This window comes from Oryctolagus cuniculus, chromosome 11, assembly GCF_051225735.1.
Source record: "Oryctolagus cuniculus isolate XC-2025 breed Fujian yellow rabbit chromosome 11, ASM5122573v1, whole genome shotgun sequence".
In the NCBI taxonomy this organism is placed as follows: Eukaryota; Metazoa; Chordata; class Mammalia; order Lagomorpha; family Leporidae; genus Oryctolagus; species Oryctolagus cuniculus.
Window position 1 is genome coordinate 59393254 of NC_142877.1, and position 27125 is coordinate 59420378.

Here is a 27125-nt window from a genome sequence, read left to right on the forward strand (position 1 = left end):
GAAATACTACGCATTTCTGGGCTATGACAAATACAGCAGCTGTGAGGCAATGAAAACTACCAAAATGTAGAAGCTCAAAGATGTAGTGGAGGACAACACATTCAGTTTTATTTCAATCAAATCACAACAACTTCCTTTTTCAACTGCTGCCAAGTGCATCTACAATTTTCTATTACAGATCCACTTTAAGAAGGTCTCCTGTGACATTACAGCAAGCCTCTTTATTCAACAGAGGAATAGTCCCAAGTTCTTTCTCAAATAAAAATAAAAATTCCATTCCAGTAAATGGTAAATACATGAAGTTACGGTAAACCAGACACTTAAAAGGACAGCCAAGAAGTCTTCCAACAGTTTATTAGAAAGAATGTAGACATTTAAAAAAATCCCCACTGTCATGAACATAAATTGAGGTTTTCAGCCCTGGTAGAAGCTGAACCAGAAAAAAAAAAAAAAGAAATAAAAAAAATTTCCAATAGTGTATTAACATTTTCTTCACTCATTTGCCATACTGACAGTGCAAATACAAATCTGGTCTAAATGTACAGACTCTCAAGCAACAATGTACAGCTTTCTTCGTCCTCCATGCTAAGAGATGTAAAAGCTTAAGGGCCAAACAATACCAAATGTATAGGCTTCAAAAACCATCTAAGTTAGGGCATTCACTAGTTTTAGCTAAGATACATCTGGAACACTGACAAGTGATCACTTACATAGAATAATGTGAAGTGAATTTTTTGAAAAATAAACTTTAGTGGAACACTCCTGAAGGATACACCAGAGGAATAGCCGGTTATCAGTTTAAGGTGTCAGCCAATTTGTTTCAGCCACGTTTGAGTCCATGTTCTAAACCCTAAAATTTACTTATCTTTCCCTAAGCTGAGCACTTCCTATCATGTCAGTATCTATGTTATGAAGAAGTAAAGGAGACTTAAGTGAAATGTTTTTATTTATCACAACTGCTGTATCAATTATCTAGGACCTCAACAGCTTCATGAAGTCTGGGAAATGTTCATGCATAAGGTTATTGCCTTAGCTGACTTAAAACTGCCCCATACAATGGTACATACCAACCCTTAGTGAAGCCTTTTAAAAAAACAAATAGGTTGAAAAATGGGTTAAAGGAGGCAAATACAGCATCCACCTTTAGAGCTATCAACTCAGGAATTCTCTCAATTATGAAATTTTGCAGAGAAATCACTTTCTCAAAATCCAGGTGATGACAATACTCCTTATTCCAGATCTGGCATTTCTGAAAGAATTTAAAAAACATTAATATGAAATACCAGGGAATAATACCAATTTTAAATGAGTCTTATAGGAAAAGTACCAAAAATAAATTAAAAAGACACTTACTTTCATCATCGCTGTCTTGTGAATCCTAAAGAAGTAGGAAAAAAAAAAAATTTACCAGGCTTAACAAATTACTCTGTGAACTCAAAAGTTTATCTTTAAAAAGCTGAATTATCATATTCTTTAAACCAAAGTAGCAAAAATACATGGTTACATTAAGTCAAGGAATTAAAGCATCTAATTTAAGGCCAAGTTTATCTATTTGGTGTGAACAAATCAACAGACAAGCATCTAACCCTTGTAAAAACTAGCATGTGCTTTTGCTAAGAATTTAACCTATCATTTGAATTTGGCCCTAAATCGTCCCCCTCCCACTTGGCATTTCATTAAAGAGGAAAAATGGCTCATGAACAATGGACAATCAACTTTAAATTTAGCTCATTCTGAATTAATTTCCAAACTGCATTCAGTAATTTTCTGGAAGATGTTAATAAAATGCTAACAGAGAGGGGCTGGTGCTGTGGCATAGTGTGCAGAACTGCAGCCTGCAGTGCTGGCATCCCATATGGGTGCCAGTTTGAGCCCCAGCTGCTTCACTTCCGATCCAGATCTCTGCTATGGCCTGGGAAAACAATAGAAGACGTTTCAAGTGCTTGGGCCCCTGCACCCTCATGTGAGACCCGGAAGAAGCTCCTGGCTTTGGATCGGCACAGCTCTGGCCATTGCAGCCATCTGCAGAGTGAACCAGTGGATGGAAGACCTCTCTCTTTCTGCCTAACTCTGCCTTTCAAATTAAAAAAAAAAAAAAAAAAAAAGTGCTAACAGGGAATGCTGAGAAAGTAGTCTCAAGTATAAAAAATCTAGCCTCTGACCAATTCTGCTATAAAACTTGTTTATTTAACTTATCATTTTAAGACAAAATAATCTGGGGTAAACACTATGGCCAGGTAAAGCCACTGCTTGCAATGTTGGCATCCCATATGGGTGCTGGTTCAAGCCATGGCCACTCCACTTCTGATGCAGCTCCCTGCTAATGGTCTGGGAAAAGCAGAGGAGATTGCCTAAGTGTTTGGGTCCCTGCCACCCTTGTGGGAGACCCAGCAGAAGTTTGGTGTGGTCCAGCCCTGGCTATCGCAGTCATCTGGGAAGTAAACCAGCAGATGGAAGATTTGTGTTTCTCCCTCTCTATAAACTAACAAAGAAAGACAAAATAAGCCTTAAAGTAACTATTAAATAAGGTACACATAATGCATCTATGCAAAATCTGGTCACTTTAAGGTATGGTCTTTAAAAATGCACACATTTAAAAACTCCTTTCCCTACTGTATTTTTTAGGAGGGAGGGAAAAAAAAAAAAAAAAAAAAAAAAAAAAAAACACTAGAAGTGGCCCAAGAAAGTAACCTTAAATTTTATCCTGTAAATACATTGTTTCTTACTATTAAGGTAAACAGAAAATAAAATTTAGACTTACATCATCTGCTCCATCTACTTCTGGCAAATCTACATCCTCATCACCACCCATGTTGTTCATCATCTATGTGAAGTGTAAAATTTCAAAGATATTAAATTAAGCCCTAATTGCTAGATTGCATACTCCAGAATAGACTGTAAATCTGTCAGATTTTTTTGCACATGATAAACTCAAGCACTTTTGTTTTTGCAAAAGGTAGTTACATAAAATCCTGAAAACCTGTAGGGGAGACTAAATTCACCCAGCAAGATGATAGAAATGTTTTAAACATCAAAATCCTGAATAGTGGTTATTTTGGTTAAATAAAGGGGGGTGGGTGGGATTTTTTTTGCAGCTGTTAAAACTTTATCTTAAGATAGGTGTATGTTATTATTTGTAGTATTCTGTAATTATAGTATAAAGAGCCAATAAACAACTATATGACAAATTCTCAAATTTCAGTCGTTTAAATCATAAAGCTAATAGTACAGATTTTGAGGACATAAACAAAGACTAAACTACTATTAACAGATGTGGAAAAATTTATTTCCTCAAATTAACAATTCTCTGTAACATTTGAATTCCAGAAAAATAAAATCCAATATAATATATTAACTTTGTAAATACAGGCATCTGACTTGACATCTTCGTTAAGATGCTTCTTAGGATGCATGTATCCCATATTGGGAGTGCCTAGGTTTGAATCTTGTCTCTGTTCTACATTCCAGCTGCCTGCTAATGCATACCCTAGGTGGCTCAAATTATTGGGTGTTTGCTACTCCAGTAGGAAACCTGAACCGAGGCCCCAGATCCAGTTGGGCTCAACCTTAGCTGTCATGGTATTTAGGGGATGAGCCAGCAAATTTCCTATATCTCAAATAAGCAATATATTGCTAATATTTTAAATGAGTTATTTTTAAAAATTGAGTACTATTAGCCTGGAAGATAAAGCTAAGAGAAATAAGACAGTCACAGAAACAACTGTGATGCTAACATCCCACAGTCTCTAGTTTCTCTGTTTCTGATCCAGTTTCCTGTTAAAAAGCCTGGGAAGGCAGCAAAAGATGGCTGAAGTGCTTGGAAGGGAAAACAAGGAGTTGCTGTTCCAACAGGTATAAAGTTCCAGCTGTATACAAGATGAGCAAGTTCTAAACATCTGCTGTGATGTGCTTACAATTTGTTAAGAGGTGTATCTCATTAAATGTTCTTATCTCAATTAATAAACACACACTCCCCCTAGTCAAATCTCTCAGCACAAAAATTATGGGCAATCCAGTCTTGTATTAACAGGAGGAACTAGTAGTTTTTCCATCTCCAATGATACTCAGTTTCTTTGAGCAGGAAAAATGCTCAAAGCGTGCTAGGCACGGTATTAAGAGGTAAGAATAGAATAGCAAGAGAAAATTTAAAGTATTGAAGAGCTACTTCAAAGGTAAAACAAAGAGAACAAAAACAGCAAGAGAACAATTTTAAGATGTGACTTGTACACAAATAAGGATAATCCCAGCAATATATAGTTCTGTTCTATTGAAAGTGCCAGAATAATTGAGAGATGTTCTAGAATAACTGAGAGATGTTAAATCAGCAGTTGCATGCACAAAGGTGGAAACTTGGCTCTTTTTAACTCTTAGTTCTCAATGAAGAAATACAAATGAAGTCTAGTTAATTCAAAATTTCAAATTACCAATAAGAAATGGATTTCTTAAGTGCACACTGAACTTATAACCCAATATACTCATCTCTAGTACATTTAAGATTTATTCTGCCTACAAATATCATTTTTTCGTTGGCCATAACAATATGCATTTGAGTGACATCTTAGAAAACAGGCTAATTAACCCCCCCCCTTTTTTTTGCAAACTAAAAATATTCCTGCATACTTCCCAGTGTCAACATCTCACAAGGATTGTGTTTAAAGGTGTTTATTTGTATTTTATAGATAAAAATGCAATACTGTGATCACACCCTCCACCACCGACTTGTTCCAATGCTAGAAGGAAAACTAGGTGTGTTGGACTGATAAGACTGTACGGTTTGTCTTTTGCTTTTACACATCAGCTTTAACAATTCTTTTGAAATCATAGAGGTTACACTTCAAAACTATCACTGCAAAATGATTTTTAAAAACAAAATGGTGCACATTTTGAATACTACCAGGTGCTTACAACCAAATTAAAATGACTATATAGAAATGCACTGCAAGGTCCAGTGCAGTGGTATAGTGGGTAAAGCTGCCGCCTGAAGTGCCCACATCCCATATGGGAGCTGGTTCAAGTCCTGGCTGCTCTACTTCTGATTAGCTCTCTGCTATTGCCTGGGAGAGCAATGGAAGATGCCCCAAGTCCTTGGGCCCCTGGACTCATGTAGGAGACCAGGAAGAAGCTCCTGGCTTCAGATCAGCACAGGTCCAGCCGTTGTAGCCAATTGGGGAATGAACCAGCTGATGGAAGACCTCTTCTCTCTGCCTCTGCTTCTCTTAACTCTTTCAAATAAATAAAGCTTTAAAAAAGAAATGCACTGCAGAGGGGTGAGAAAATGTAGTGAAAGGAACTTACCTCAGAGAAACGATCAAAATTAGACATGTCTTCATCTGAATCATCTTCCCAGTCTTTCCAATTATTGAAGTCCACACTAAGCCAATTGAGCTATGGATCAACAAAAACATCACTGTATGTGTGACTAGGTCAATCTGCACTTTAAAACCCACATTATCTAGGGCGTGTGCTGTGGCATAGTGGGTAAAGCTGTCATCTGTGATGCTGGCATCTCGTGTAGGCAGCAATTCATGTCCTGGCTGCTCTACTTCCAATCTACTAGTGGTCTTGAAAAAGCAGCAGAAATTATATAAAGAGAATTTAAAAATCTTAAAGAAGAATGGGATGGGAGAGGGAGCAGGAGATGGGATGGTTTGCAGGTGGGAGGGTGGTTATTGGGGGGAAAAAACCACTATAATCCAAAAGTTGTAATTTCAAAATTTATATTTATTAAATAGAAGTTTTCTTTAAAAAAAAAAAAAAAAAAAGTAGCAGAAAATGGCCCAACTGTTGTGCCCCTATCACCTACATGGGAGATCCTGATAAAGCTCCTGGTTTCAGCCTGGCTTAGCCCTGACCAATACAGCCATCCGGGGAGTGAACCAGTGGATGGAAGACTGATCTCTCTCTCCCTCTAACTCTTAATAAACAAAACAAAAACAAAAGAATCCACATTTTTTGAGCTGTGGGAGCACGTAATTAGCACACATATACAAAAAAGGCTAAAATACTCAGTGTGGAGAAAAAAAAGGTAGTAATAGTAAATATTGTTTTGTGACTTCACACAACACAGGAGGTTTTTTATTTGGCTATGACAAATGGTAGAAATATTAAACTTTCAAAAAATAAAGAAAAGAAACCCACCTTTGCCCTTTCTTTTGTTAACCTTGGCCATGACTGGCCAGATTCTCCTTTTCGTAAACAACATAAAATTGATCTGTCCGTTCTTTTGTGCTTGGAATCCTAAAAAGAAAAGCATCATCACACCATTTCTCTCCAGTATCAGGACAAGACAGAAAGAAGGACTGTCATTTCTCACCTCTCCTTTCTTACTTCTTCCCTTACGTTCTCTAGACTGAAAAGAAACACACCTGTGACTACCCAGTTTAAAAAAACAAAACAAAACAAAAACCTGGGAAGTTATCATTTTCCCTCCTCCCTTACATAGGGTGAACAGAATAAAGTCTTAAAAGTAGCTTCCTATACTCAAATACTGATAGCAAAAACAAAAACAAGCAGAAAAAAATTTTGAATTAAAGGGGAAAATACTGCAAGACAGAAATATATCTAGTTAGTATTCTAGAGTAAAGGAAAACAGGATTATTCTTTTATGTGCAGTTTGCATGAGGAAATCAGAGAAGAAATGCTATCTTTAAATTAAAAAGAAATCTAAAAAAAAAGAAAAAGAAAAAGAAAATCAGGATTAATGTCTACTATTAAGGATACTTGAAGTATGTCCATTCCCTCATGATTTGACCATGATTAAAGGGGGCTGTAATTGTAGCAGAGTGGGTTAAGCTGCCTTAGACTAAATCTAGCATCCCACATAAGCACTTGTTTGAGTCCCAGCTGCTCTATGTCCAATCCAGCTCCAGCTCCCTGCTAATGGATCTGGGAAAGAAGCAGGAGATGGCCCAAATACTTGGGCCTCTGCTTCCCACGTGGTAGACTAGGAAAGGGCTCCTGGTGTCTGCTTAGCTCAGCTGTGGCCCCTGTGGTCATCGAAGGAGCAAATAAGCAGCTGAAAATCATCTCCTCCATCTCTCTCTCCCCACCCCACCTCTGGTTTTCAAATAAGTCAATCTTTTTAAAAAAAAAAAAAATCAGATTAGAGCATCAAGATTACTTACATTTGGATCAATACAATGAAAAAGGTCAATTTCATTTAAATGCTTAAAATTATCACTTCCTCCAAGACAACTGTTGAGGGAAAAAGAAGAATTAAGTCTTTTCAAAGAGATAAAAAGTAACAAAAACTTCAGTGAAAAACTAAAACAAGCAAGCTGAAGTTAGTTGTCTCAGGTAAGCTTTTCATCCAATGATATTAAATGGCCAATTTACCTGAATGTAAGTTTGGATTTTTCAAAATTTACATTAACATCTTTACTGTCTTCAACACAGAATTCAATGAAGACATAGTCCCTTCGATCATACCACTTTGCAGAAGCAGGCTGCCTACAAAGATAAAATTGGGCAAAGTCAGGCCAATGAATTGTTTGTAACATCTAAAGTTAAACAAATGAATGATATTACATTCCAAGGTAAGTCAGGGCTCTACCAAGGTTTAGTTTCAAAATGACACCAATTTCCTAACACGAGATTTAAAACATCAAACAATGCCTTACAGAATAACCACTGGTTAGCCCTGTCAGAAATCATTTGCTATTCCTTTATAGCCCTACTCCTAAAACTAAAATTCACAGAATAAAAAAAGTAAACTAATACAATTTCAGTGAAATTATAGTATTCAACATCTCTACTTATGTTAAGAACTATGGGCATTAAAAAGCATGGGTAGGGGCCGATGCTGTGGCGCAGTGGGTTAACGCCCTGGCCTGAAGCACCGGCATACCATTTGGGCACCAGTACTAGTCCCGGCTGCTCCTCTTCCCATCCAGCTCTCTGCTATGGCCTGGGAAAGCAGTAGAAGATAGCCCAAGTCCTTGGGCCCCTGCACCCACATGGGATACCAGGAAGCCAGGAAGAAGCTCCTGGCTTTGGATCGGCACAGCTCCATCCGTTGTGGCCATCTTGGGAGTGAACCAGAGGATGGAAGACCTTTCTCTGTGTAACTCTTTCAAGTAAAAAAAAAAAGGCATGGGAAATGACTGTCCTCCACCTTTCAAATAAATGAATAAATCTTAAAAGACTACAATAATCACACACACATACACATATAAAATACAGCTATGATTGTCCAATTACCATTCACTTTAAATTCTTAGAAATGAAGGGCCACACTATGGCTCAATGGGTAATGTCACAGCCTGTGACACTGGCATCCTATGTAGACACCGGTTCATTTCTTGGGCACTCCACTTCTGATCCAGCTCCCTGCTAATGGCCCAGGTACCTGGGCTCCTGCCACCTACACAGGAGACTGGAAGAAATGCCTGGCTCTGGCCTGGCCGTTCTGGCCATCTGGAGAGTGAATTAACAGATGAAAGATAGCTCTGACTCTTCTCTGTAACTCTTTCAAATAAATAAATCTTTTTTTTTTTTTTTTTTTTTTTTTTTAAACAGGCAGAGTGGACAGTGAGAGAGAGACAGAGAGAAAGGTCTTCCTTTTTACCGTTGGTTCACCCTCCAATGGTTGCCACGGCTGGTGCACTGCGCAGATCCGAAGCCGGGAGCCAGGTGCTTCTCCTGGTCTCCCATGCGGGTGCAGAGCCCAAGCACTTGGGCCATCCTCCACTGCCCTCCTGGGCCACAGCAGAGAGCTGGACTGGAAGAGGGGCAACTGGGACAGAACCTGGTGCCTGGACCGGGACTAGAACCAGGTGTGCCAGCGCTGCAAGGCAGAGGATTAGCCTATTGAGCTGCGGCGCCGGCCTCAAATAAATAAATCTTAAAAAAACCTCAGAAATTAGAGGCAAGTACATGTTGCCCTAGTTTTACTCAGATTATAGATGTTGCTTAAAAGGGAGAAGGGGAGCAATATATAATAAAATACTTTATCTTGATAATAATAGCTAAAGCTAACAGGTCTTGAGGATTCACTGTACAAGTCTACCTTTTTTGCTTTAAAACTACAATCAAGTTAAAAATTAGCCTGGTTGTTGACAGGAATTCTTATCCTAATAGATTTCATAAATGTTTATTTTCAATAAATTCTGGTAAATGCTTTTGCAGCCACATAATCTGAACATATTTATCAGTACTGTTTACTCTGTAAACAGCAAATTCCATATTAAGGCTATAGTAACAGGGGCGGGCACTGTGGCTCAGAAGGTTAAGCCTTCACCTGCAGTGCCAGCATCCCATGTGGGCGCTGGTTCCAGTCCCCGGCTGCTCCACTTAGAATCCAACTCTCACCCCCACCGTCACTACCATTTTGGGTAGCTCTTCCAGTCCATGGAAGAGCTCTCTCTCCCTCCCCTTCTATTTCTGCCTTTCAAATGAATACATAAATCTTTAAAGTAACAGGGGAGCAACCCACTGATGACTGGGTTATTGCAAAGGTTATATCAAAAACTAAGTCTATCAGCTCTTCAGCTTCTGTTCCTATCAAGAACATGGAATCGGGACAATCAATCTTCTTCATATTCAAACAGTAATCTAGTCATGAAATTGTCATGGGTTGAACTATATTTTCCCCAAATCTTAATGTTGGTCCTGGGACTACTCAGTCCCTCAGAAGGTGGCTGTACTTGGAGATAGAATCTTTAGATGGCAATTAAGTAAAAGTGAGGCTATAGAGGAGGCTTTAACACAAAGAGGAAAGGAACAATATATTGACTAGCTCAAGTCAAGGAGGCTGACCGCATATAAGAATCAACCCAGTTGACCCCATCATTTTGGACTACCAGCCTCAGAAAAATGTGGGGGAAGGGGGGAGTAACTGCTGTTTCAACTCTCCAGCTTGTTTTTGTTATAGTAGAGCCTTAGCAAACCAGTACAACCATTTCCCATGTCACAATAACCATTTTTTAAAACATACTTATTTTGAAAGGTAGAGTAACAGAGGGAGATCTTCCCTCTGCTGGTTCACTCCCCCTTTTTTTAGAGATTTATCTATTTTTATCTGAGTTACAGAGAGAGAGGAGAGGCAGAAGAGAGGTCTTCCATCCACCAGTTCACTCCCCAATTGGCCCCAACAGTCAGAGCTGCGAGGATCCGAAGCCAGGAGCTTCCTCCGGGTCTCCCATGCGGGTGCAGGGGCCCAAGGACTTGGGCCATCTTCTACTGTTTTCCCATGCCACAGTAGAGAGCTGGATCGGAAGTGGAGCAGCTGGGTCTTGAACTGGTGCCCATATGGGATGCTGGCACTTCAGACCAGGGCATTAACCTGCTGCGCCACAGCGTTGGCCCCAAGGGTGGCAGGTTCTAAAATGCTTGGGCCATCCCCTACTCTCCTTTCAGGTGCATTATCAGGGAGCTGGATCAGAAGCAGAGCAACCAGGAATTGAACTGGCACAGGATACAGAATGCTGGCATTGCAGGCAGCAGCTAAACCTGCTGTGCCACTAAGCTGGACCCATACAAAACAATTTAAATTACCTAACCAGAAGGTGTTCTGTAAGCCAAAATTTAATTCTATGTTTGTAGAAGGTTGTTTCACAAAAAAGGAGGGGGCAAAAAGGAGTGAGAGGGAGGAGAAAGAATTTTGTGGACTATAACTCAGTATTTACTAGCTTTGTTTACTCTAAGACACCAAAAATACAATTCTGAGTGAAATGTCCCACACTTAACTAAAGCCAACAATAAACACAAATTGATGTTTATGAAATCCCTTTTATGAAAAAAGATCACATTCTATGCTTTTTTGTCTAGCTTTTTTTTTTTTTTTTTTTTTTGACAGGCATAGTGGACCGAGAGAGAGAGAGAGAGAGAGAGACAGACAGACAGACAGACAGACAGACAGGTCTTCCCTTTGCCGTTGGTTCACCTTCCAATGGCCACCGCGGCCAGCGCATCGCGCTGATCTAAAGGCAGGAGCCAGGTGCTTCTCCTGGTCTCCCATGGGGTACAGGGCCCAAGCACTTGGGCCATCCTCCACTGCACTCCTGGGCCACAGCAGAGAGCTGGCCTGGAAGAGGGGCAACCGGGACAGAATCCGGCGCCCCGACCGGAACTAGAACCCGGTGTGCCGGCGCTGCAAGGTGGAGGATTAGCCTATTGAGCCACGGCGCTGGCTGTCTAGCATTTCTATGCTAAACATTAATGCTATACAGCAAACTCAAACAGTAGTGGATGGAAGATATTTCTCTACTTATACTGATCTGCCTTTCAAATAATAAATCTCAGTTTATAGAGGGGCCGGCATTGTGGTATAGTGGGTAAAGCAACCACCTACAGTGCCAGTTCAAGTCCCAGCTACTCTTATTTGATTCAGCTCTCTGCTATAGCCTGGGAAAGCAGTGGAAGATGGCCCAAATGCTTGGGCCCCTGCATCTGTGTAGAGAACTGGCAGAAGCTCCTGGCTTCACATTGGCCCAGCTCTGGCTGTTACAACCATTTTGGGAGTAAACCAGTGGATGGAAGACCTTTCTCCATGTCTCTCCCTCCCTCTTTGTAACTCTACCTCTCAAATATATAAATCTTAAAAAACAAAACAAAAAACAGCTTATCAAAAAATAGAATCAGGGTGGGCATTTGGCCTGCTGGTTAGGAACCCTGAATCTTTCATCAGAGAATTATCAGCTGGATTCAATTCCCAGCTGTTGACTTCTGATGTCAACTTCTGCTGATGCAGACACTGGGAGGCAGCAGTGTTGACCCAATTTGCTGGGTTTCTGCCACCCACACAGGAGATCTGGACTGTGTTCCTGGCTCCCAGCTTTGGCCCAGCAGAGCCCCAGCAGTTGCTGGCATTTGGGGAAAAAAAAATTTTTTTTAATGAGTTTATCCTGGTCCAAAAATTTTTAAGTCCCTGCATAATAAGTATTTCCCATGAACTTTCTGAAGAACCCTCTTATATGCCAATTAAAGTAACTAAGTTTTGAATAACGTATATCTCCAGAACAGTTCTGACTAAAGACAACTTTTGGAGCCGGCACCATGGTGCAGTAGGTTAATCCTCTGCCTGCAGCACCAGGATCCTATATAGGCACTGGTTCTAGTCCCAGCTGCTTCTCTTCCAATCCAGCTCTCTGCTATGGCCTGACAAAGCAGAAGTTGGCCCAAGTGCTTGAGAACCTGTACCTGGCTCCTGGCTTTGGATCAGCGCAGCTCTGGCCGTTGCAGCCATCTGGCAAGTGAACCTACGGAAGGAAGACCTCTCTGTCTAACTCTACCTCTCAAATAAACAAAACTTTAAGGACTGAATGAAAATGTTGTTCCCAAACACCATACTAAATTTTTTCCATTTTTCATTTTTTATTTGAAAGGCAGAGACCAGTCGGCGCCACGGCTCACTTGGTTAATCCTCTGCCTGCAGCACTGGCACCCCAGGTTCTAGTACTGGTTGCTCCTCTTCCAGTCCAGCTTTCCGCTGTGGCCTGGGAAGGCAGTGCCTCGAGGATGGCCCAAGTGCTTGGGCCCTGCACCCGCATGGTAGACCAGGAAGAAGCACCTGGCTCCTGGTTTCGGATCGGCACTGTGCACTGGCCACAGCAGCCATATCGGGGGTGAACCAATGGAAGGAAGATCTTTCTCTCTGTCTCTCTCTTTCACTAACTCAGCCTGTCAAAAAGAATAAGAAAGGCAGAGACCAAGCCATGGAGAAAGAGATCTTCCATCTGCTGCTTTTTCCCCTAACTGCCTAAAATGGCCAAGGCTTAGCCAGATTGAAGCCATGAATCCAGAACTCAATCTGTTCTCTCACACAGATTGCAGGGATCCAAGTACTCAAGCCATCCCCTGCTGCCTTCCAGGATGCATATTATCTGGAAGCTGGAACTGGAAGCAGAGCCAGGACTCAAACCAGGCCCTCCTATGAGATGAGGGTAACCCAAGCTGTTGTCTTAACTGCCAGATCCACCTCCTGCCACAAATTTTTACAGGCAAGCAAACTGATGGGTCTTAATTCTATCTTGTAGAAAATTATAAGCAGTTTGACTTTAGAGGATTGGGTGTGTGGCATACCAGGTAAAATTGCCACCTGCAATGCTGGCATCCCATATGGGTGCTGGTTCGTATTCCAGCTGTTCCCTTTCTGATCCAGCTCCCTGTTAATGGCCTAGGAAAAGCAATGCAGGATGGCCCAAGTGTTTGGGCCACTGCCACCCTCTTAGGAGTGAACCAACAGATGGAAGATCTGTAACTGACCCACTACCCCCCCCCAAAAAAGCAGCACCTGGGAACCTAGATGGAAATAATTTGCTAAGAAAAATGTTCCAGTTATTGCAATTTTTTTGGATACTTTACTATGCACAAGGCTTATCTTATGGAAACTGACTGAAATACCCTGAGCTGTTCAGTAATTCAGATTTGGTTCCCTAACATGCATTACTTAGAACAATCTCACTGGAGATATATACATATGTGTGCAATGCATGCTCTTCCATAGAACACACCATTCTTCTGTACCTCCCCCAGTTATCTTTAATACTTTCCTCTCAGTTTAGTCTAATCAGTTTTTTTTTTGATGGATCTTTTTTATTGTTTAGTGACTCAACAGATGTAGAGCATGATTCAAAATAATCAGCAATTTCTTTATAAATTAAAAGTTTCTCTCTCTATATATATAAGTGTGACAAACCATTAATATCTAGATTCTTAATAATTCTTAAATCATTGGGGGAAAAATCAGGATGCTGTATCTAGTCACAAAATACTTGCATCTTGCTCTCTTACTCTCCCCCCGACCCCACCCCACAATAAACCTCTCTTCTTAACAAACTTGGAACTGTAAAATATTATAAATATACTGAAAAAAACTTTCATTTAAGTGATGGTAAAATGAGGTACAAGGACATTCTAACAATACCTTTTAAATAAAATATCAAAACTATTTTGAAACCTGTTTTTTTCCATTTTTATTTAGTGGTCTATCAAAGAAATAAAAAACAGAACAAGCAAAAGTAAGAGTTTTAATTAAAAAGTCAACCTCTTTAGATTAAAAAGAGAAACCTATGGGGTTGACACACACTTTAAAAAGATCAGACTTAACCATGAATAACAAGCTAAACACTCTTAATAAGGGCTCACAAAGAAGTCAAATGTACTTTAAGGGTATATACTGACCTGGTTATACTTCTTTTTCAGAATTCTGAAAATACAGCAAAGCCTCAATATTTAATAAACTATTAAAAGAAAACTGGATTTATAGGTTGCTCTCACAAACTGTTGAGGCTGGCACTGTGGCGTTAACAGGCAGGTGAAGCTGCCACCTGCAGTGCCGGCATCCCTTATTTATGGGTGCTGGTTTGAATCCTACCTAGCTGCTCCACTTCCAATCCAGCTCTCTGCTGTGGCCTGGGAAAGCAGTAGAAGACAGCCAAGTGCTTAGGCCCCTGTACATGCGTGGGAGACTGGGAGAAAGCTCCTAGCTCCAGATGGGTCCAGCTCTAGCTGTTGCAGCCATCTGGGGAGTGAACCAGTGAATGGAAGACCTCTCTAAGCCTTTCAAATAAAATTTAAAAGAAGGTATTTATTTAATAAGATTTATTTATTTGAAAGGCAGAGTTGCAACAGCAGAGAGAGAGAAAGTCTTCCATCTAGCTGGAGCTGCACTGATCCAAAGCCAGGAGCTTCTTCCAGGTATCCCATGCAGGTGCAGGGGTCCAAGGAATTGGGCCATCTCCTACTGCCTTTCCAAGCCATAGCAGAGAGCTGGATTGGAAGTGGAGCAACCAGGACTCGAACCAGCAACCGGCACCCATATGGGATGCCACAGCGCCAGCCCCAGTAAATAAATCCTTAAAAAAAAACAAAAAACAAAAAACAAAAAACAACTGTGTCTCTCATCTACAATCCACTTTCCAATGAATATAATATGATACTGAATTTGACCTAGCAGGTGTTGCAGGAATCCCCAGTTAGACTCAGCATTAACCATAAAGTACTTCACATGTACTTAAGCTATACAGATAAAATATTTTGTGGACTTATTGGACATGCTGCCAAGAATCCTTCTGACAGCCAACAAAACAGAAAAAAATCCCTTAAGTTTACGTTCAAATTAGTGATGAACTACAAACAAACAAAAAACCTTCTTCTAAAAAAAGTAGGCAAACACATTACTGTTTGTGGTTTACCTTTCTTGATATAACTATATGATTTATTGTAAGATATTCTTTATTGTTAGTACTTCAAAAACTTGTCTATTTTGATATCTAAATATGTAAAATACTAGAGAACATAATATGTTGTCTAGTACACAACCTCACATGCTTTATTCAAAGGTAATCGTACTTCCCTTGTGAGCTTACTATAAGAGTATGATGACTGAATGCTGAAAATAACAATACGACTAGCTTTTTACTACAGCTTACTAACAGAGTAATTGTCTTTTAGGGTTAGGAATAAACTAAACAGATTTCTAATAAAAGAAAAAACTATTTGAAGACTAGATTAACTAATCTTTTATACAGCCAAGAAGTATCTGTATAAGAACAAGTGTTGTACAACAATCAACACTAAGATGAAAGAAAAAAAAGATCAGCAGCAATAAAAGATGTCATCAAATTCAGAAACACTAACTTCTATTTATTATTTGAAAGAGTGACAGAGAAGACAGAGATCTGCCATTAACTGATTTAGTCCCCAAATGGCTGCAACAGAAAGGTCTGGCTGGACTCGGCAGAAGCTAGGAGCCAGGAACTCCAGGAAGGTCTCCCATGTGGATGGCAGGGGCCCAAGCACTCAGGCCACCTTTTTCTGTCTCCCAGGTACATTAACAGGAAATTAGATCAGAAGCACAGAAGCCAGCACTTAGCACTCCAATGACGATGCTGGAGTTATTAGCAGATTAATCTGCTGGACATAACTTTTTTTAAAAAAAGACTTACTTTATTAATTTGAAAGACAGAGTTACAGAGAGAGGTCTTCCACTCACTGGTTCACTCACCAGATGGCTACAACAGCCAGAACTGTGTCGATCCAAAGCCAGGAGCCTCTTCCCAGTCTCCCATGTGGGCGCAGGGGCCCAAGGACCTGGGCTCTCCCAGGCCACAGCAGAGAGCCGGATCAGAAGAGGAGAAACTGGGACCAGAACCAGCACCCATATGGGATGCCGGCACTGCAGGTGGTGGCTTTACTCGCTACACCACAGCCCCAGCCCCAGAAGTACTAATTTCAAAATAAAAATTTGTTTATCATTTGCAAAAGGGAATAAAAGAACTAAATCTACTTCAGCCTGTAATAGCTGAAGTGAAATACTTAAGCTCTGCAATGGAAAATGAGGAAGTCTTGAGTTCAAACTAAGCAGTTTTTAAGCGGAGAAAGCCCGGCATGAGGACTGGCATCAGAGTGCAATTTATCTCCCTGCTAATACACCTGGGTAGGCAGTGAAAAGATATAAGACCAAAATGGGGTTCCTGGCTCCTGCCCTTAAAAAAAAAAAAAAAAAAAAAAAAAAAAAAAAAAAAAAAGATTTTATTGATTTTGAAAGAGTTACAGAGAGAGGTAGTCCATCCGCTGGTTCACTCCCCAGATGGCCCCAACGCCCGAAGCTGCGCCAATCAGAAGCCAGGAGCTTCTTTCTGGGTCTCCCACGTGGGTGCAGGGGCCCAAGTCCTTGGGCCATCTTCTACTACTTTCCCAGGCCATAGCAGAGAGCTGGATTGGAAGAGGAGCAGTCAGTACTAGAACTGGCACCATATGGTATGCTGGTGCTTCAGGCCAGGGCTTTAACCCACTGCACAACAGTGCCGGCCCCAGGCCAACCTAGGCCAGCCCTGGTCAGTATGGCCATTTGGGGAGTGAACCAGCTGATGGAGTATCTCCCTCTGTGCTGTTCTGCCTTTCAAATTAAAACAAAAAGAAAACCCGCTTATAAATATCTGAAACCATCACTAACACACTGTTTACAGAAACCCCAAGATATACTTTTCATATTTTCAGATCTTCTGCACATTAGTTATACTACTACATAAAACTTTCTAAATGGCCACATGAATAAATGTGATAGTTCTGTGGTTCTCAAATCATGTGCTAAGGGGTACCAGAATATCATGGCAGAACTCACTGGGTTGTACAGGTTATTTAAAATTTGAAGGGCTGGCGCTGTGGCATAGTGGGTAAAGCCACAGCCTGTAGTGTTGGCATCCCTGCTCCACTTCTGAACCAGCTCTCTGCTATGGCCTGGGAAAGCAGTAGATGGCAGCTCAAGTCCTTGGGCCCCTACCCCTACGTGGGAGACCCAGAAGAAGCTCCTGGCTTCAGATTGGCTCAGTTCTGGCCATGTGCAGAGTGAACCAGCAGATGGAAGACCATTCTCTCTCTCTGACTCTCCTTCTCTGTGTAACTCTAACTTTCAAATAAAGAAATAAATCTTAAAAAAATAAAATGAGAGGAATTCACTGAACCTCACACAAGACACCAAGCAAGCCATTATACCAGTTTGAGGTGGTTTAGTTTCAACGTCCTCTCCATTAAGTCTCATCTTCTCACGGCTAGTGCTGTGACACAGTGGGTTAACGCCCTGGCCTGAAGCACCGGCATCCCATACGGGTGCCAGTTCTAGTCCCGGCTGTTCCTTTTCCAATCCAGCTCTCTGCTGTGGCCTGGGAAAGCAGAAGATGACCCAAGTTCTTGGGCCCCTGGACCCGCGTGGGAGACCCAGAAGCTCCTGGCTCCGGAAAGGTGCAGTTCCAGCCATTGCTGGAGTGAACCAGAGGATGGAAGACCTCTCTCTCTGACTTTCAAATAAATAAATCTAAAAAAAAAAAAAAAAAAAAAAAAAAGGGCCGGCACCGTGGCTCAATAGGCTAATCCTCCGCCTAGCAGCGCCGGCACCCCAGGTTCTAATCCCGGTTGGGGCGCCGGATTCTGTCCCGGTTGCCCCTCTTCCAGGCCACCTCTCTGCTATGGCCCGGGAGTGCAGTGGAGGATGGCCCAAGTGCTTGGGCCCTGCACCCTATGGGAGACCAGGATAAGTACCTGGCTCCTGCCTTTGGATCAGCGTGGTGCGCCGGCCGCAGCGCACTGGCCGCGGCGGCCATTGGAGGGTAAACCAACAGCAAAGGGAAGACCTTTCTCTCTCTCTCTCTCTCTCTCACTGCCCACTCTACCTGTTAAAAAAAATCAAAACAAGTACTCCCAACTCACCAGCCCATCACACACACCAGCAAGTTAACAGAAGTGATACCTATGTATATTATCTGACTCCAAAAATTAGCTAAGTTATACAGTGCCCAACATATATATCCTGTTAGTAGCTATGGTACGTATATTTGTGTATTAGCTTCTCAAATAACTAGGAGCCTGTTGGGAAGAATTGGTAATTACTCCTTTTGGACCACCAAGACAGTAAAAAGGCACCAAAGGCACCATGAAACAGGAACATCTTTGAATTTTTGTGCTAGTTCCTTTATTTGGCAATTTCTGTTCCAAGATATAAAGGTAAAAGTTATTCGAGCTAACAGCCTCCTCACCTTACTGCTTCTGCGCATTCTTCCTTTTAAGATCCCCAAAGCAAGGCCGGCGCCGCGGCTCACTAGGCTAATCCTCCGCCTTGCGGCGCCGGCACACCGGGTTCTAGTCCCGGTTGGGGCGCCGGATTCTGTCCCGGTTGCCCCTCTTCCAGGCCAGCCCTCTGCTGTGGCCAGGGAGTGCAGTGGAGGATGGCCCAGGTGCTTGGGCCCTGCACCCCATGGGAGACCAGGAAAAGCACCTGGCTCCTGGCTCCTGCCATCGGATCAGCGCGGTGCGCCGGCCGCAGCGCGCCGGCCGCGGCGGCCATTGGAGGGTGAACCAACGGCAAAGGAAGACCTTTCTCTCTCTCTCTCTCTCTCTCACTGTCCACTCTGCCTGTCAAAAAAAAAAAAAAAAAAAATCCCCAAAGCAGATAAAAATATTTCTCCAGGGGCCAGTGCCTTAGCACAGTGAATTAAACTGCAAGACTACCATCCCATATCAGTGCTAGTTCCAATTCTGCCTACACTCCTTCTGATTCAGCTCCCTGCTAGTGTGCCTGAGAGAGCAGCAGATGATAGCCTAAGTACCTGGGCCCCTGCCACTCACACGGAAGACCCTGAATTCAGTCTGGACCAGCCCTGGCAGCTGTGGCCATTTTGGGAGTGAACCAGTGCATAGAAGAGCTCTGTTTCTGCCACTCTCTGAAATAAATCTTAGAATTTTTTTTCTTCATAAAAAAGATTCAAGGTTAATTGTCAGTCTTATTGCCTCAGTAAGATACAAATTTTATACACACAAGCATTTACTACCATTATGTCAAGTATGGCACAGGGGCCAGCATTGTGGCACAGTAGGTAAAGCCACCACCTGCAACACTGGCATCCCATATGGGTGTTGTTGCAAGTCCTTGCTAATGGCCTGGGAAAAGCAGAAGATGGTCCAAGTACCTGGGTCCCTGCCAATCAAGTAGGAGACCTAGAAGCTCCTGGCTTTGGCCTGGCCCAGTCCCAGGGGTTGCTGCCATCTGGGGAGTGAACTGGCAGATGGAAGGCATCTGCCTCTCTTTCTCTGGTAACTTCCAAATAAATAAATCAAAAAGAAGTATGGCATAGGTTGTAAGACAAGCAGCTTAGAGTATATAATAAATCTGAACCAGAGAGACATGGCTGTTTATTTGGAAAAAGAAGGTACACCCTGAACGTTGTTTTCCTTTTTATGAAGTAGCAAAAGTCTTCTGGAGGTAGACTTTGTGGGTTAAGCTTCCACTTGGGATGCCCAAATCCCATAACGGAGAGCAGGTTTGAGTCCTAGTTCCAACTACTCCGCTTCTGATCCAGCTCCCGGCTAATGCGCCTGAGAAGCATACTTGATGGCTCAAGTATGAGTTCCCATCACGCCGGATGCAGTTCCTGGCTTTGGCCTAGTCCAGACCTGGCTGTTGCGGGTCAGTGGGCGGTCAATCAGTGGATGGAAGATCTCTCGTCAATATAAATACATCTCAAGAAAGAAAGTCTGTAAAAAACCCTGGGTTCCAATCCCATTTTGGATTTTCTCTTATGATACTAATCAGTACTTTTAAGAATTAGTTCCCACAGCCTAATATTAAAAACCTGTTGATTGAGATCCTTTCAATCCATGAATGTATCTGAATATCCTGAGTTGGAAATGATACTTATACATACATTCTTTATTGACAAAGCATAACTACATGTGAAAAGCAACTGTGGGACAAAAAAAATCTAACAGTACATTTTATTTCAGCTTTGTAATAACATGTTATGGGGAGGAGGGCCTAGTGCTCAAGGTAAATGTTAACTGGTATCTTCATGGAAAACCCTAAGTTCATACATATATGAGGGAAGCAGCTTCAACTTAAAATCTATCATTGCCCATCCACATAAATTAATAAGTTTAATACCACATACTTCGATTTTCCATGGCAAAACACAATAAATGCAATAAGAGGGTGATTCTGAACAATTGATATAATAATCTCTAACCACGTTAAAACCACCAAATCATATGGCTTCTAAAAGAGTTTCAAGCAAAATATAAACAGTAGAATCTTAATTTAGCAAAAGTGGCTTGCACTCAGTCATGCCATTTCCAGTTTCTACTGCCTTCTAGTTAAAGTCTAACTCAGCACAGGAAAAAAAAAAAAAAAAAGAAGAAGAAAATCCAGTTGCCAGGTTACAGTGGTTAGAAAATCAACACTGAACAAAGGCCATGACCAGTTACTCTTTTCTAACTTACAGAAATTCACTATACAACATATTCTCACTAGGGAAAGATGTCCTGAAAGCCAAAGACTGACGATTTTATTTTGGGGATCCTACCCTACAACGCTGAGTTGTAGCAAAGGTTTTAACCAACAGAGATAGACACAGTATGTTTCAAGACAATAAAGACATGAAGCATTAAAAATTACTTAGAGTATCTCAAAACATTTTACTTTATATTTGTTAATGTACCCAACAACAATCACTAAAAGAAAACCTCAGAGTGGCACCCCTCATAAGGTTAGGTTAGCACAAATTCTCAAAAGGGGGAAAAGAGTAACTTTAAAATTCCAACCTACTACAAGGAAGAAGTCAAATTAAGAGTTCTCATAAAAACTATTAAAACTTTTATTAACTTCAGATAATCACACACCTCCAAGCCTTTAAGATACATAACTGTCTCCCTCTATATATTAAAAAAATCTTTGTAACTGACATCAATAAAATCAATAAAATGAACCCTTATCAGTCAAGCAGATTCTTCTGAGAACTAGATGGCCCATTAAAGGTTTCTTCCAACTCATAATATTCATTCTATAATTTCACTTAAGTCACTAGGTTAGGTAAGACCCCCTGAAAAATTTACAAGAGGGCATATACCATTTTGAACAGAGTAAGAATTACCTGCTTTCTGGAAAACACTCATTTTGAAGGTAGCGTTCGTGTGACCACATGGAGACTGCTTTTTTGGACTACGGCTGCTACACTTTTCTTCCAAGTTTTTAATCTAAGAGGGTACTTCAAAGAATTTGTGAAGGAAGAATTCTGGTGTAAAAATTTTTGTAATGCAAAATTTTAATATACATTGTGCATAAACTATGAGCTCAAAATTTTTTGGACTAAAATAACCTTACCTTTAATCTCATTTTTCTACAAACTTTAAGTCCCCACGTATCCACAAAACTTCATGTTTCTTACCCATTTAGCTACTTTTTCTGACCTCCAGAGTCACTATTTCAAGCTGTTTAAAAAATATTTCTTCTTGAAAAGCTATTTCGTTTGGCTACGTAACTGCATTTACAAGTTAGTAATGCTGTATCAGACAATTTTCAAGTTATAAAAGTCGTTTTAAGACTGACTCTTTGCCATGTAACTCAGATTTCAAAGGAAAAATTAGGAACTGTTTTATATAGATCTAAATCTTTCTTTAAAAAAAATTTAGACATCTCTTTTGAGGGAAAAAAAAATTCTCCATAATGCAAACACACGCCCTTGCAGGGATACAGGCTTTCTTCTGGAGTCCTTGGCGCTCTTCAACTGGCTGGAGGGCATGGAGATTTTTACCCTATATACTTACCTGATATTAACTCTTTCAAGGGTATTACTTTCTGTGGGAATCAAAATTGCTCCCTTTCAACTGTTCATCCCTAAAACTTTCAGGGAAGTCAGCACCCAGGAAACCCAAGAACATGAAGCAAAAATGACCCCCAAACCCCGACTATCCGCGCAGTGGAAGAGGTAAAGCTTTTTCTGAAAAGAACGGAAGGCCTGGAGGCGGCAGGGCCAAGGATTCTTAGGAAAACTACCAAGGTTTGACTTTACCATGATTCATAAAAAGAAAAAAAAAGTGCAAAAAAGAAAAAAATCTGCAGTCGCTTCCACGTCAACAAAAGGTGATCACACACCTCTTCCCATCTCACAGCGAAAAGTGATCTCCTCAAGTTTCCTGGGGAACACAGAAAATGTCCACAAGTTCTCTCCGGCCTGGCCTGGACACGTGCACAACTACCTGCTCAACGGTCACTCCTCCTCGCCGCCAGGGAAGTCGCCGAGTGCGTGGTGGGCACTCGCCCTCCTCTCCCCGGGCACTGGGGGGAGCAGGCGGCCTGCAAGGACCCCCACGACCCAGCAGACAGGAAGTTGTGGCGGCGGCATGGCCACCCCCCAGTTGCCTAGCAGTGCCCGCCGCGCATGGCGCACGGCCGCGTGCCGCTCCACCGGGGAGCCCGGGCCGCGGGCGTCTGGTGGCCGCCACCACAGGTGCACCTGGCCCTGCCGCGGCGTCACGGGCGGCGGGAGCGACTGCCCGAGCAGCCCACGAGGGTCCCCGCCTGCAGGGCGCCCGCATGGCCGAGAGCTCGCCAGGGCTGAGGGCCTGGGGCTAAGTTACGAAAAAGGGACGAGTTCTGGGCAGGGGAGGCTGAGGGACGGCTTAAAGGTGCGGGGAGAGAACATCTGGAGAAAAAATGTCCTCCCCCCGCCGACGGGAACCGGAACCAGGACCCCGGCCCTCCCACCCCCAGGAGCGACTGCCACCACGGAGGGGAGAAGGGCGAAGGAGCCCAAGGCCTGGGGGCCCCGGGGCGGCCTCGGCCTCACTCCCGGGGCGACCTTCACTCGGCGGGGTGTCGCACTCACATTGTGAACGGGGCAGGGGGACGGGCGAGCGGGTGGGCGGGCCTCGCTGGCGGCGGCGGCGGCGGCTGGGGAGTCGACTTTTCTCCGGCGGCGACTCCGGCGTTTTCTCTCCGGTCGCGGCCTCTCCTCGCTCCCCTCAGGCGGCGGCGGCGGCGACGGCGGCGGCGGGCTCGACCTGGGTCCCCAGAATGCACCGCGCGGCGCGAGCGGCTCCTCCGGTCGGGGAGAAGAGGAAAGTGTAGGAAAAGGGGCGCGAGGACGGAGGAGGAACGTGCGTGCGTGCGAGCGAGGGGTGGTGAGGCCGGGCGGCGGCTGGTGACGCAGCAAAATGCCCGGGCCCGGCCGCCGCGCGTGCGCAGTCCGTGTTTTCGGGCCGCTGCGCGGCTTTCTAGAGATCTCTACGGAAAGGGCGGGGCCTCCCCGCTCCTTCGCGATCCTTCCCCGCGCCGGCGCCGCCCTGCGCCCCCGCCCCGGGCCGCCTCGTTCCCGCCTCGCCCGCCGCGCTGCCGCCTCGCGTCGGGGAGCCGTTGGCCGCCCAACCGTCCGCGGCCGCACGGCCCTGGCGATGTCGCCGGGGAACGGGCCGCGTCGGCAGTGGGAGGCAGGGACGCGGGGTCGTGATCCTTGAGAAGCGAAGTGGGGCCTTGGCCGCTTTGGAGGGAGTGAGCCAGCCGCGGGAGGCAAACGTGTCGCCGCGGGAAGACGTGGCGAGCCTGTGAGGGGCGCAGTTGCGACCGCGGCCCAACTCAGTCCGGGGCCTCAGGCCGCGTTTCTGAAGGTTGGAGGCCTTGGCTGGGGAGCCGCGGTCGCCGTGGGAGGCGGCGGGCGTTTGCCGCCGCTCTGAGCCCCTGGTGCCGAAGGTGGCGCAGGAATAATGTTTGAAGGAACAGGGTCGGTGTCTGGGACTGGAGAGACTGCGACGCTCCTTGGCTCTGAGGAGTCAGCTGGGGGAAGGGTCTCATTTTTTTTTTTTTTTTTTTACGAGTTAAGGATCTTAATGGGTGGTAACCAAAAATATCAAAACAGAGCTCGCCTACCAGAAGTAAGGGGGAAATTCACCTCTTTGCAAGACGGAGGCTTAAGGAAAATAGCATAAGACGCTTGGAAAGAATGAGGCCGTCATATTAAGGGAGAAGGTGTTGTGACTTAGGCAAGACCGGTGCTGGGGGCTTATTGAACTTGGACCCTACACGCAAGTCCCAAAAGGAAGATAAAATCCCAGTTTAAGTACTGGGATGCCTAGGAACCTAATACCTGTCAGGGAAGACAGAACTGGGTGCTGTAATAAAAGTAGGGAAAGGAATGGGAGCCTGAAAGGGCGAGAGGTGTACTTTGGAAGAATCAGGACAGGCCTTAAGAAAAACTGACCAAATGGCAAATAAGGCAAAGAGTGGAGGAATGGCCTTTCAGTTCACACTGGACTGTTGTTTATAATCTGCCCCATGGTTATTTAATTCTAGATACCTGTGTTTGACCTGGCTAGACATTGTGAAATTTCTCGAATTGTAAGATTTCTGATAGAAAAACAAACCCCAAGTTAAGGTGGTATTGCCCTGTGGGATGCAAAACAATTTTATTTAACTTGCATCCTTGGGGCCAGTGCTGAGGTGCAGCGTGTTAAAGTCCTGACCGAAGTGCCAGCATCCCATGTGGGCACCAGTTCTAGTCCCGGCTGATCCACCATTTCCAATCTAGCTCTCTGCTATGGCCTGGGAAAGCAGTAGAAGATGGCCCAAGTCCTTGGGCCCCTGAACTCACGTGGGAGACCCGGAAGAACCCCTAGCTCCTGGCTTTGGATCAGCCCAGCTCCAGCCGTTGCAGCCATCTGGGGAGTGAACCAGCAGATGGAAGACCTCTCTGTCTCTACCTCTCTGTAAATCTGTCTTTCAAATGAAATAAATCTTTACACACACACACAAAAAAAGGTAACTTGCAGCCTTACTCTAATTTTTACCTTTAAACCTGTCAATACTTTGCTCTTTAAATGTTCCTGGAACCAGCTTTACCGTTGTACTGATTCTGCCAGTTGGAGTTTAGCTCACTGTGGAAGAATCATGTTGTTAAGGGCCTGCGCTGTTGCATAGTAGGTAAAGCCGCCTGCAGTGCGGGCATCCCATATGCGTGCCAGTTCAAGTCCCAGCTTCTCCATTTCTGATCCAGCTCGCTGCTAATGTGCCTGGGAAAGCAACAGAGGATGGCCCAAATCTTTGGGCCTCTGCACCCACGTGGGAGACTCAGAAGAGGGGAAGAGGCTCTAAGCTCCTGGCTCCTGACTTCAGATGGGCCCAGCTCTGGCTGTTGCAGCCATTTGGGGAGTGAACCAGCAGATGGAAGACCTTCCTCTGCCTTTCAAATAAATGTTAGAAAGAGTCATGTTTTTAACTTTCTTTAAAATTCTACCTTGACAGCCTCATAAAGGTGACAGTAGAAACCTTGATAGGTGAGGAGATAGAAACTAGAATGTCTAGGTCAGGGGTTAGGCAGCTTTTTCTATAAAGGGTCCGATAGCTTTGCATAAGGGCGCAGTTGTAACTTCTCAACTCTAGAACTGCTTAAAAAACTGTAGACAATGTGTACAAATGAGGATGACTCTGTACCAGTGAAACTATTGCAGGATCTGGAATTTGAATGTGTGGTTTTTTTTGTTTTTGTTTTTTTTTTTTTGTTTTTTTTTTTTTTGACAGGCAGTGAGAGACAGTGACAGTGGACAGTGAGAGAGAGAGACAGAAAGGTCTTCCTTTTGCCATTGGTTCACCCTCCAATGGCCGCCGCGCTGCGGCCGGCGCACCGCGCTGATCCGATGGCAGGAGCCAGGAGCCAGGTGCTTTCCCTGGTCTTCCATGGGGTGCAGGGCCCAAGCACTTGGGCCATCCTCCACTGCACTCCCTGGCCGCAGCAGAGAGCTGGCCTGGAAGAGGGGCAACCAGGACAGAATCCGGCGCCCCGACCGGGACTAGAACCCGGTGTGCCGGCGCCGCTAGGTGGAGGATTAGCCTAGTGAGCCGCGGCGCCGGCCTGAATGTGTTTTCACATACAGCAGTTTCATTTTTTCCGACTGAAAAATTTAAAAACCGTAACTCGAGTCAAAGAGACTGATGGTAGGCTGAATGTAGACTGCAGGCAGTATTTGGCCTAGCTAGTCCAGAGTGTGAGGAACTAATCCAAGATAAAAGTTAAGAAAGTCACATCCAGATAATGGCACTGCTCTGACAATGGCAAGCTACTGAAGTTTTTCTAAGAAGACTAACACTTTGTTCTAGAAAGAATTTGGTAATGATGTTAAAAGTGAATCAGAGCCGGCGCCGCGGCTCAATAGGCTAATCCTCCACCTTGCAGCGCCAGCACACCGGGTTCTAGTCCCAGTCGGGGTGCTGGATTCTGTCCCGGTTGCCCCTCTTCCAGGCCAGCTCTCTGCTGTGGCCAGGGAGTGCAGTGGAGGATGGCCCAAGTGCTTGGGCCCTGCACCCCATGGGAGACCAGGATAAGTACCTGGCTCCTGCCTTCAGATCAGTGCAGTGTGCCAGCTGTGGTGGCCATTGGAGGGTGAACCAACGGCAAAGGAAGACCTTTCTCTCTCTCTCTCTCTCACTGTCCACTCTGCCTGTCAAAAAAAAAAAAGTGAATCAAAGATTGTAAGACTGCAATCCCAAATAGTAGTTTCCCTTACCAAAAAAACTGGCATGGGAAATAGTTTCACATGAAATAGTTTTTAAAAATTTAGACCCATTCTAATTCTCGGTTTACCTATTTCCTGTATCATTCTTTGCGGAGCATATTTAAGGGAATTCCATTTTAGCTCTGGAAATGGCTTCTTTCTGTAGTTCAGTTTGTAAACAGTTTTCCCATGCCATTAATATCCATTAGCTGCTGGGACCCAAGTTATCTCAGGTCCCTTGTCGCTTCCCCTCTTTGCAGAGGAACGACACAGGACCCTGCGCTGTTCTTTTGTCTGCTGGGCCCTTCCCGGGTTTGCTGCTGGTTCTTCCCGGGTTGGCTGCTCTCCCTGCCACTTTCCCCACTTCCGCGGGGGAG

The 27125-nt window shown here is 43.8% G+C and overlaps 1 protein-coding gene and 1 long non-coding RNA gene across 2 annotated transcripts; one reads left to right on the forward strand and one right to left on the reverse strand.

Annotated features, from left to right (window-relative positions):
• Window positions 1–83: 83 nt before the first annotated feature.
• On the reverse strand, window positions 84–23396 carry PTGES3 (prostaglandin E synthase 3). The gene is made up of 9 exons (XM_070052420.2): window positions 23094–23396; window positions 7336–7449; window positions 7125–7194; window positions 6314–6349; window positions 6139–6237; window positions 5296–5385; window positions 2762–2824; window positions 1354–1378; window positions 84–1249 (listed from the first exon to the last, which is right to left on the reverse strand). Coding segments are annotated over exons 1-9 (519 nt in total). The 5' UTR covers window positions 23096–23396; the 3' UTR covers window positions 84–1229.
• Window positions 23397–23575: 179 nt separating this feature from the next.
• LOC149123493 (uncharacterized) lies at window positions 23576–25017 on the forward strand. The gene is made up of 2 exons (XR_016216815.1): window positions 23576–23871; window positions 24789–25017. It is a non-coding gene; the product is annotated as an uncharacterized LOC149123493 (long non-coding RNA).
• Window positions 25018–27125: the final 2108 nt, after the last annotated feature.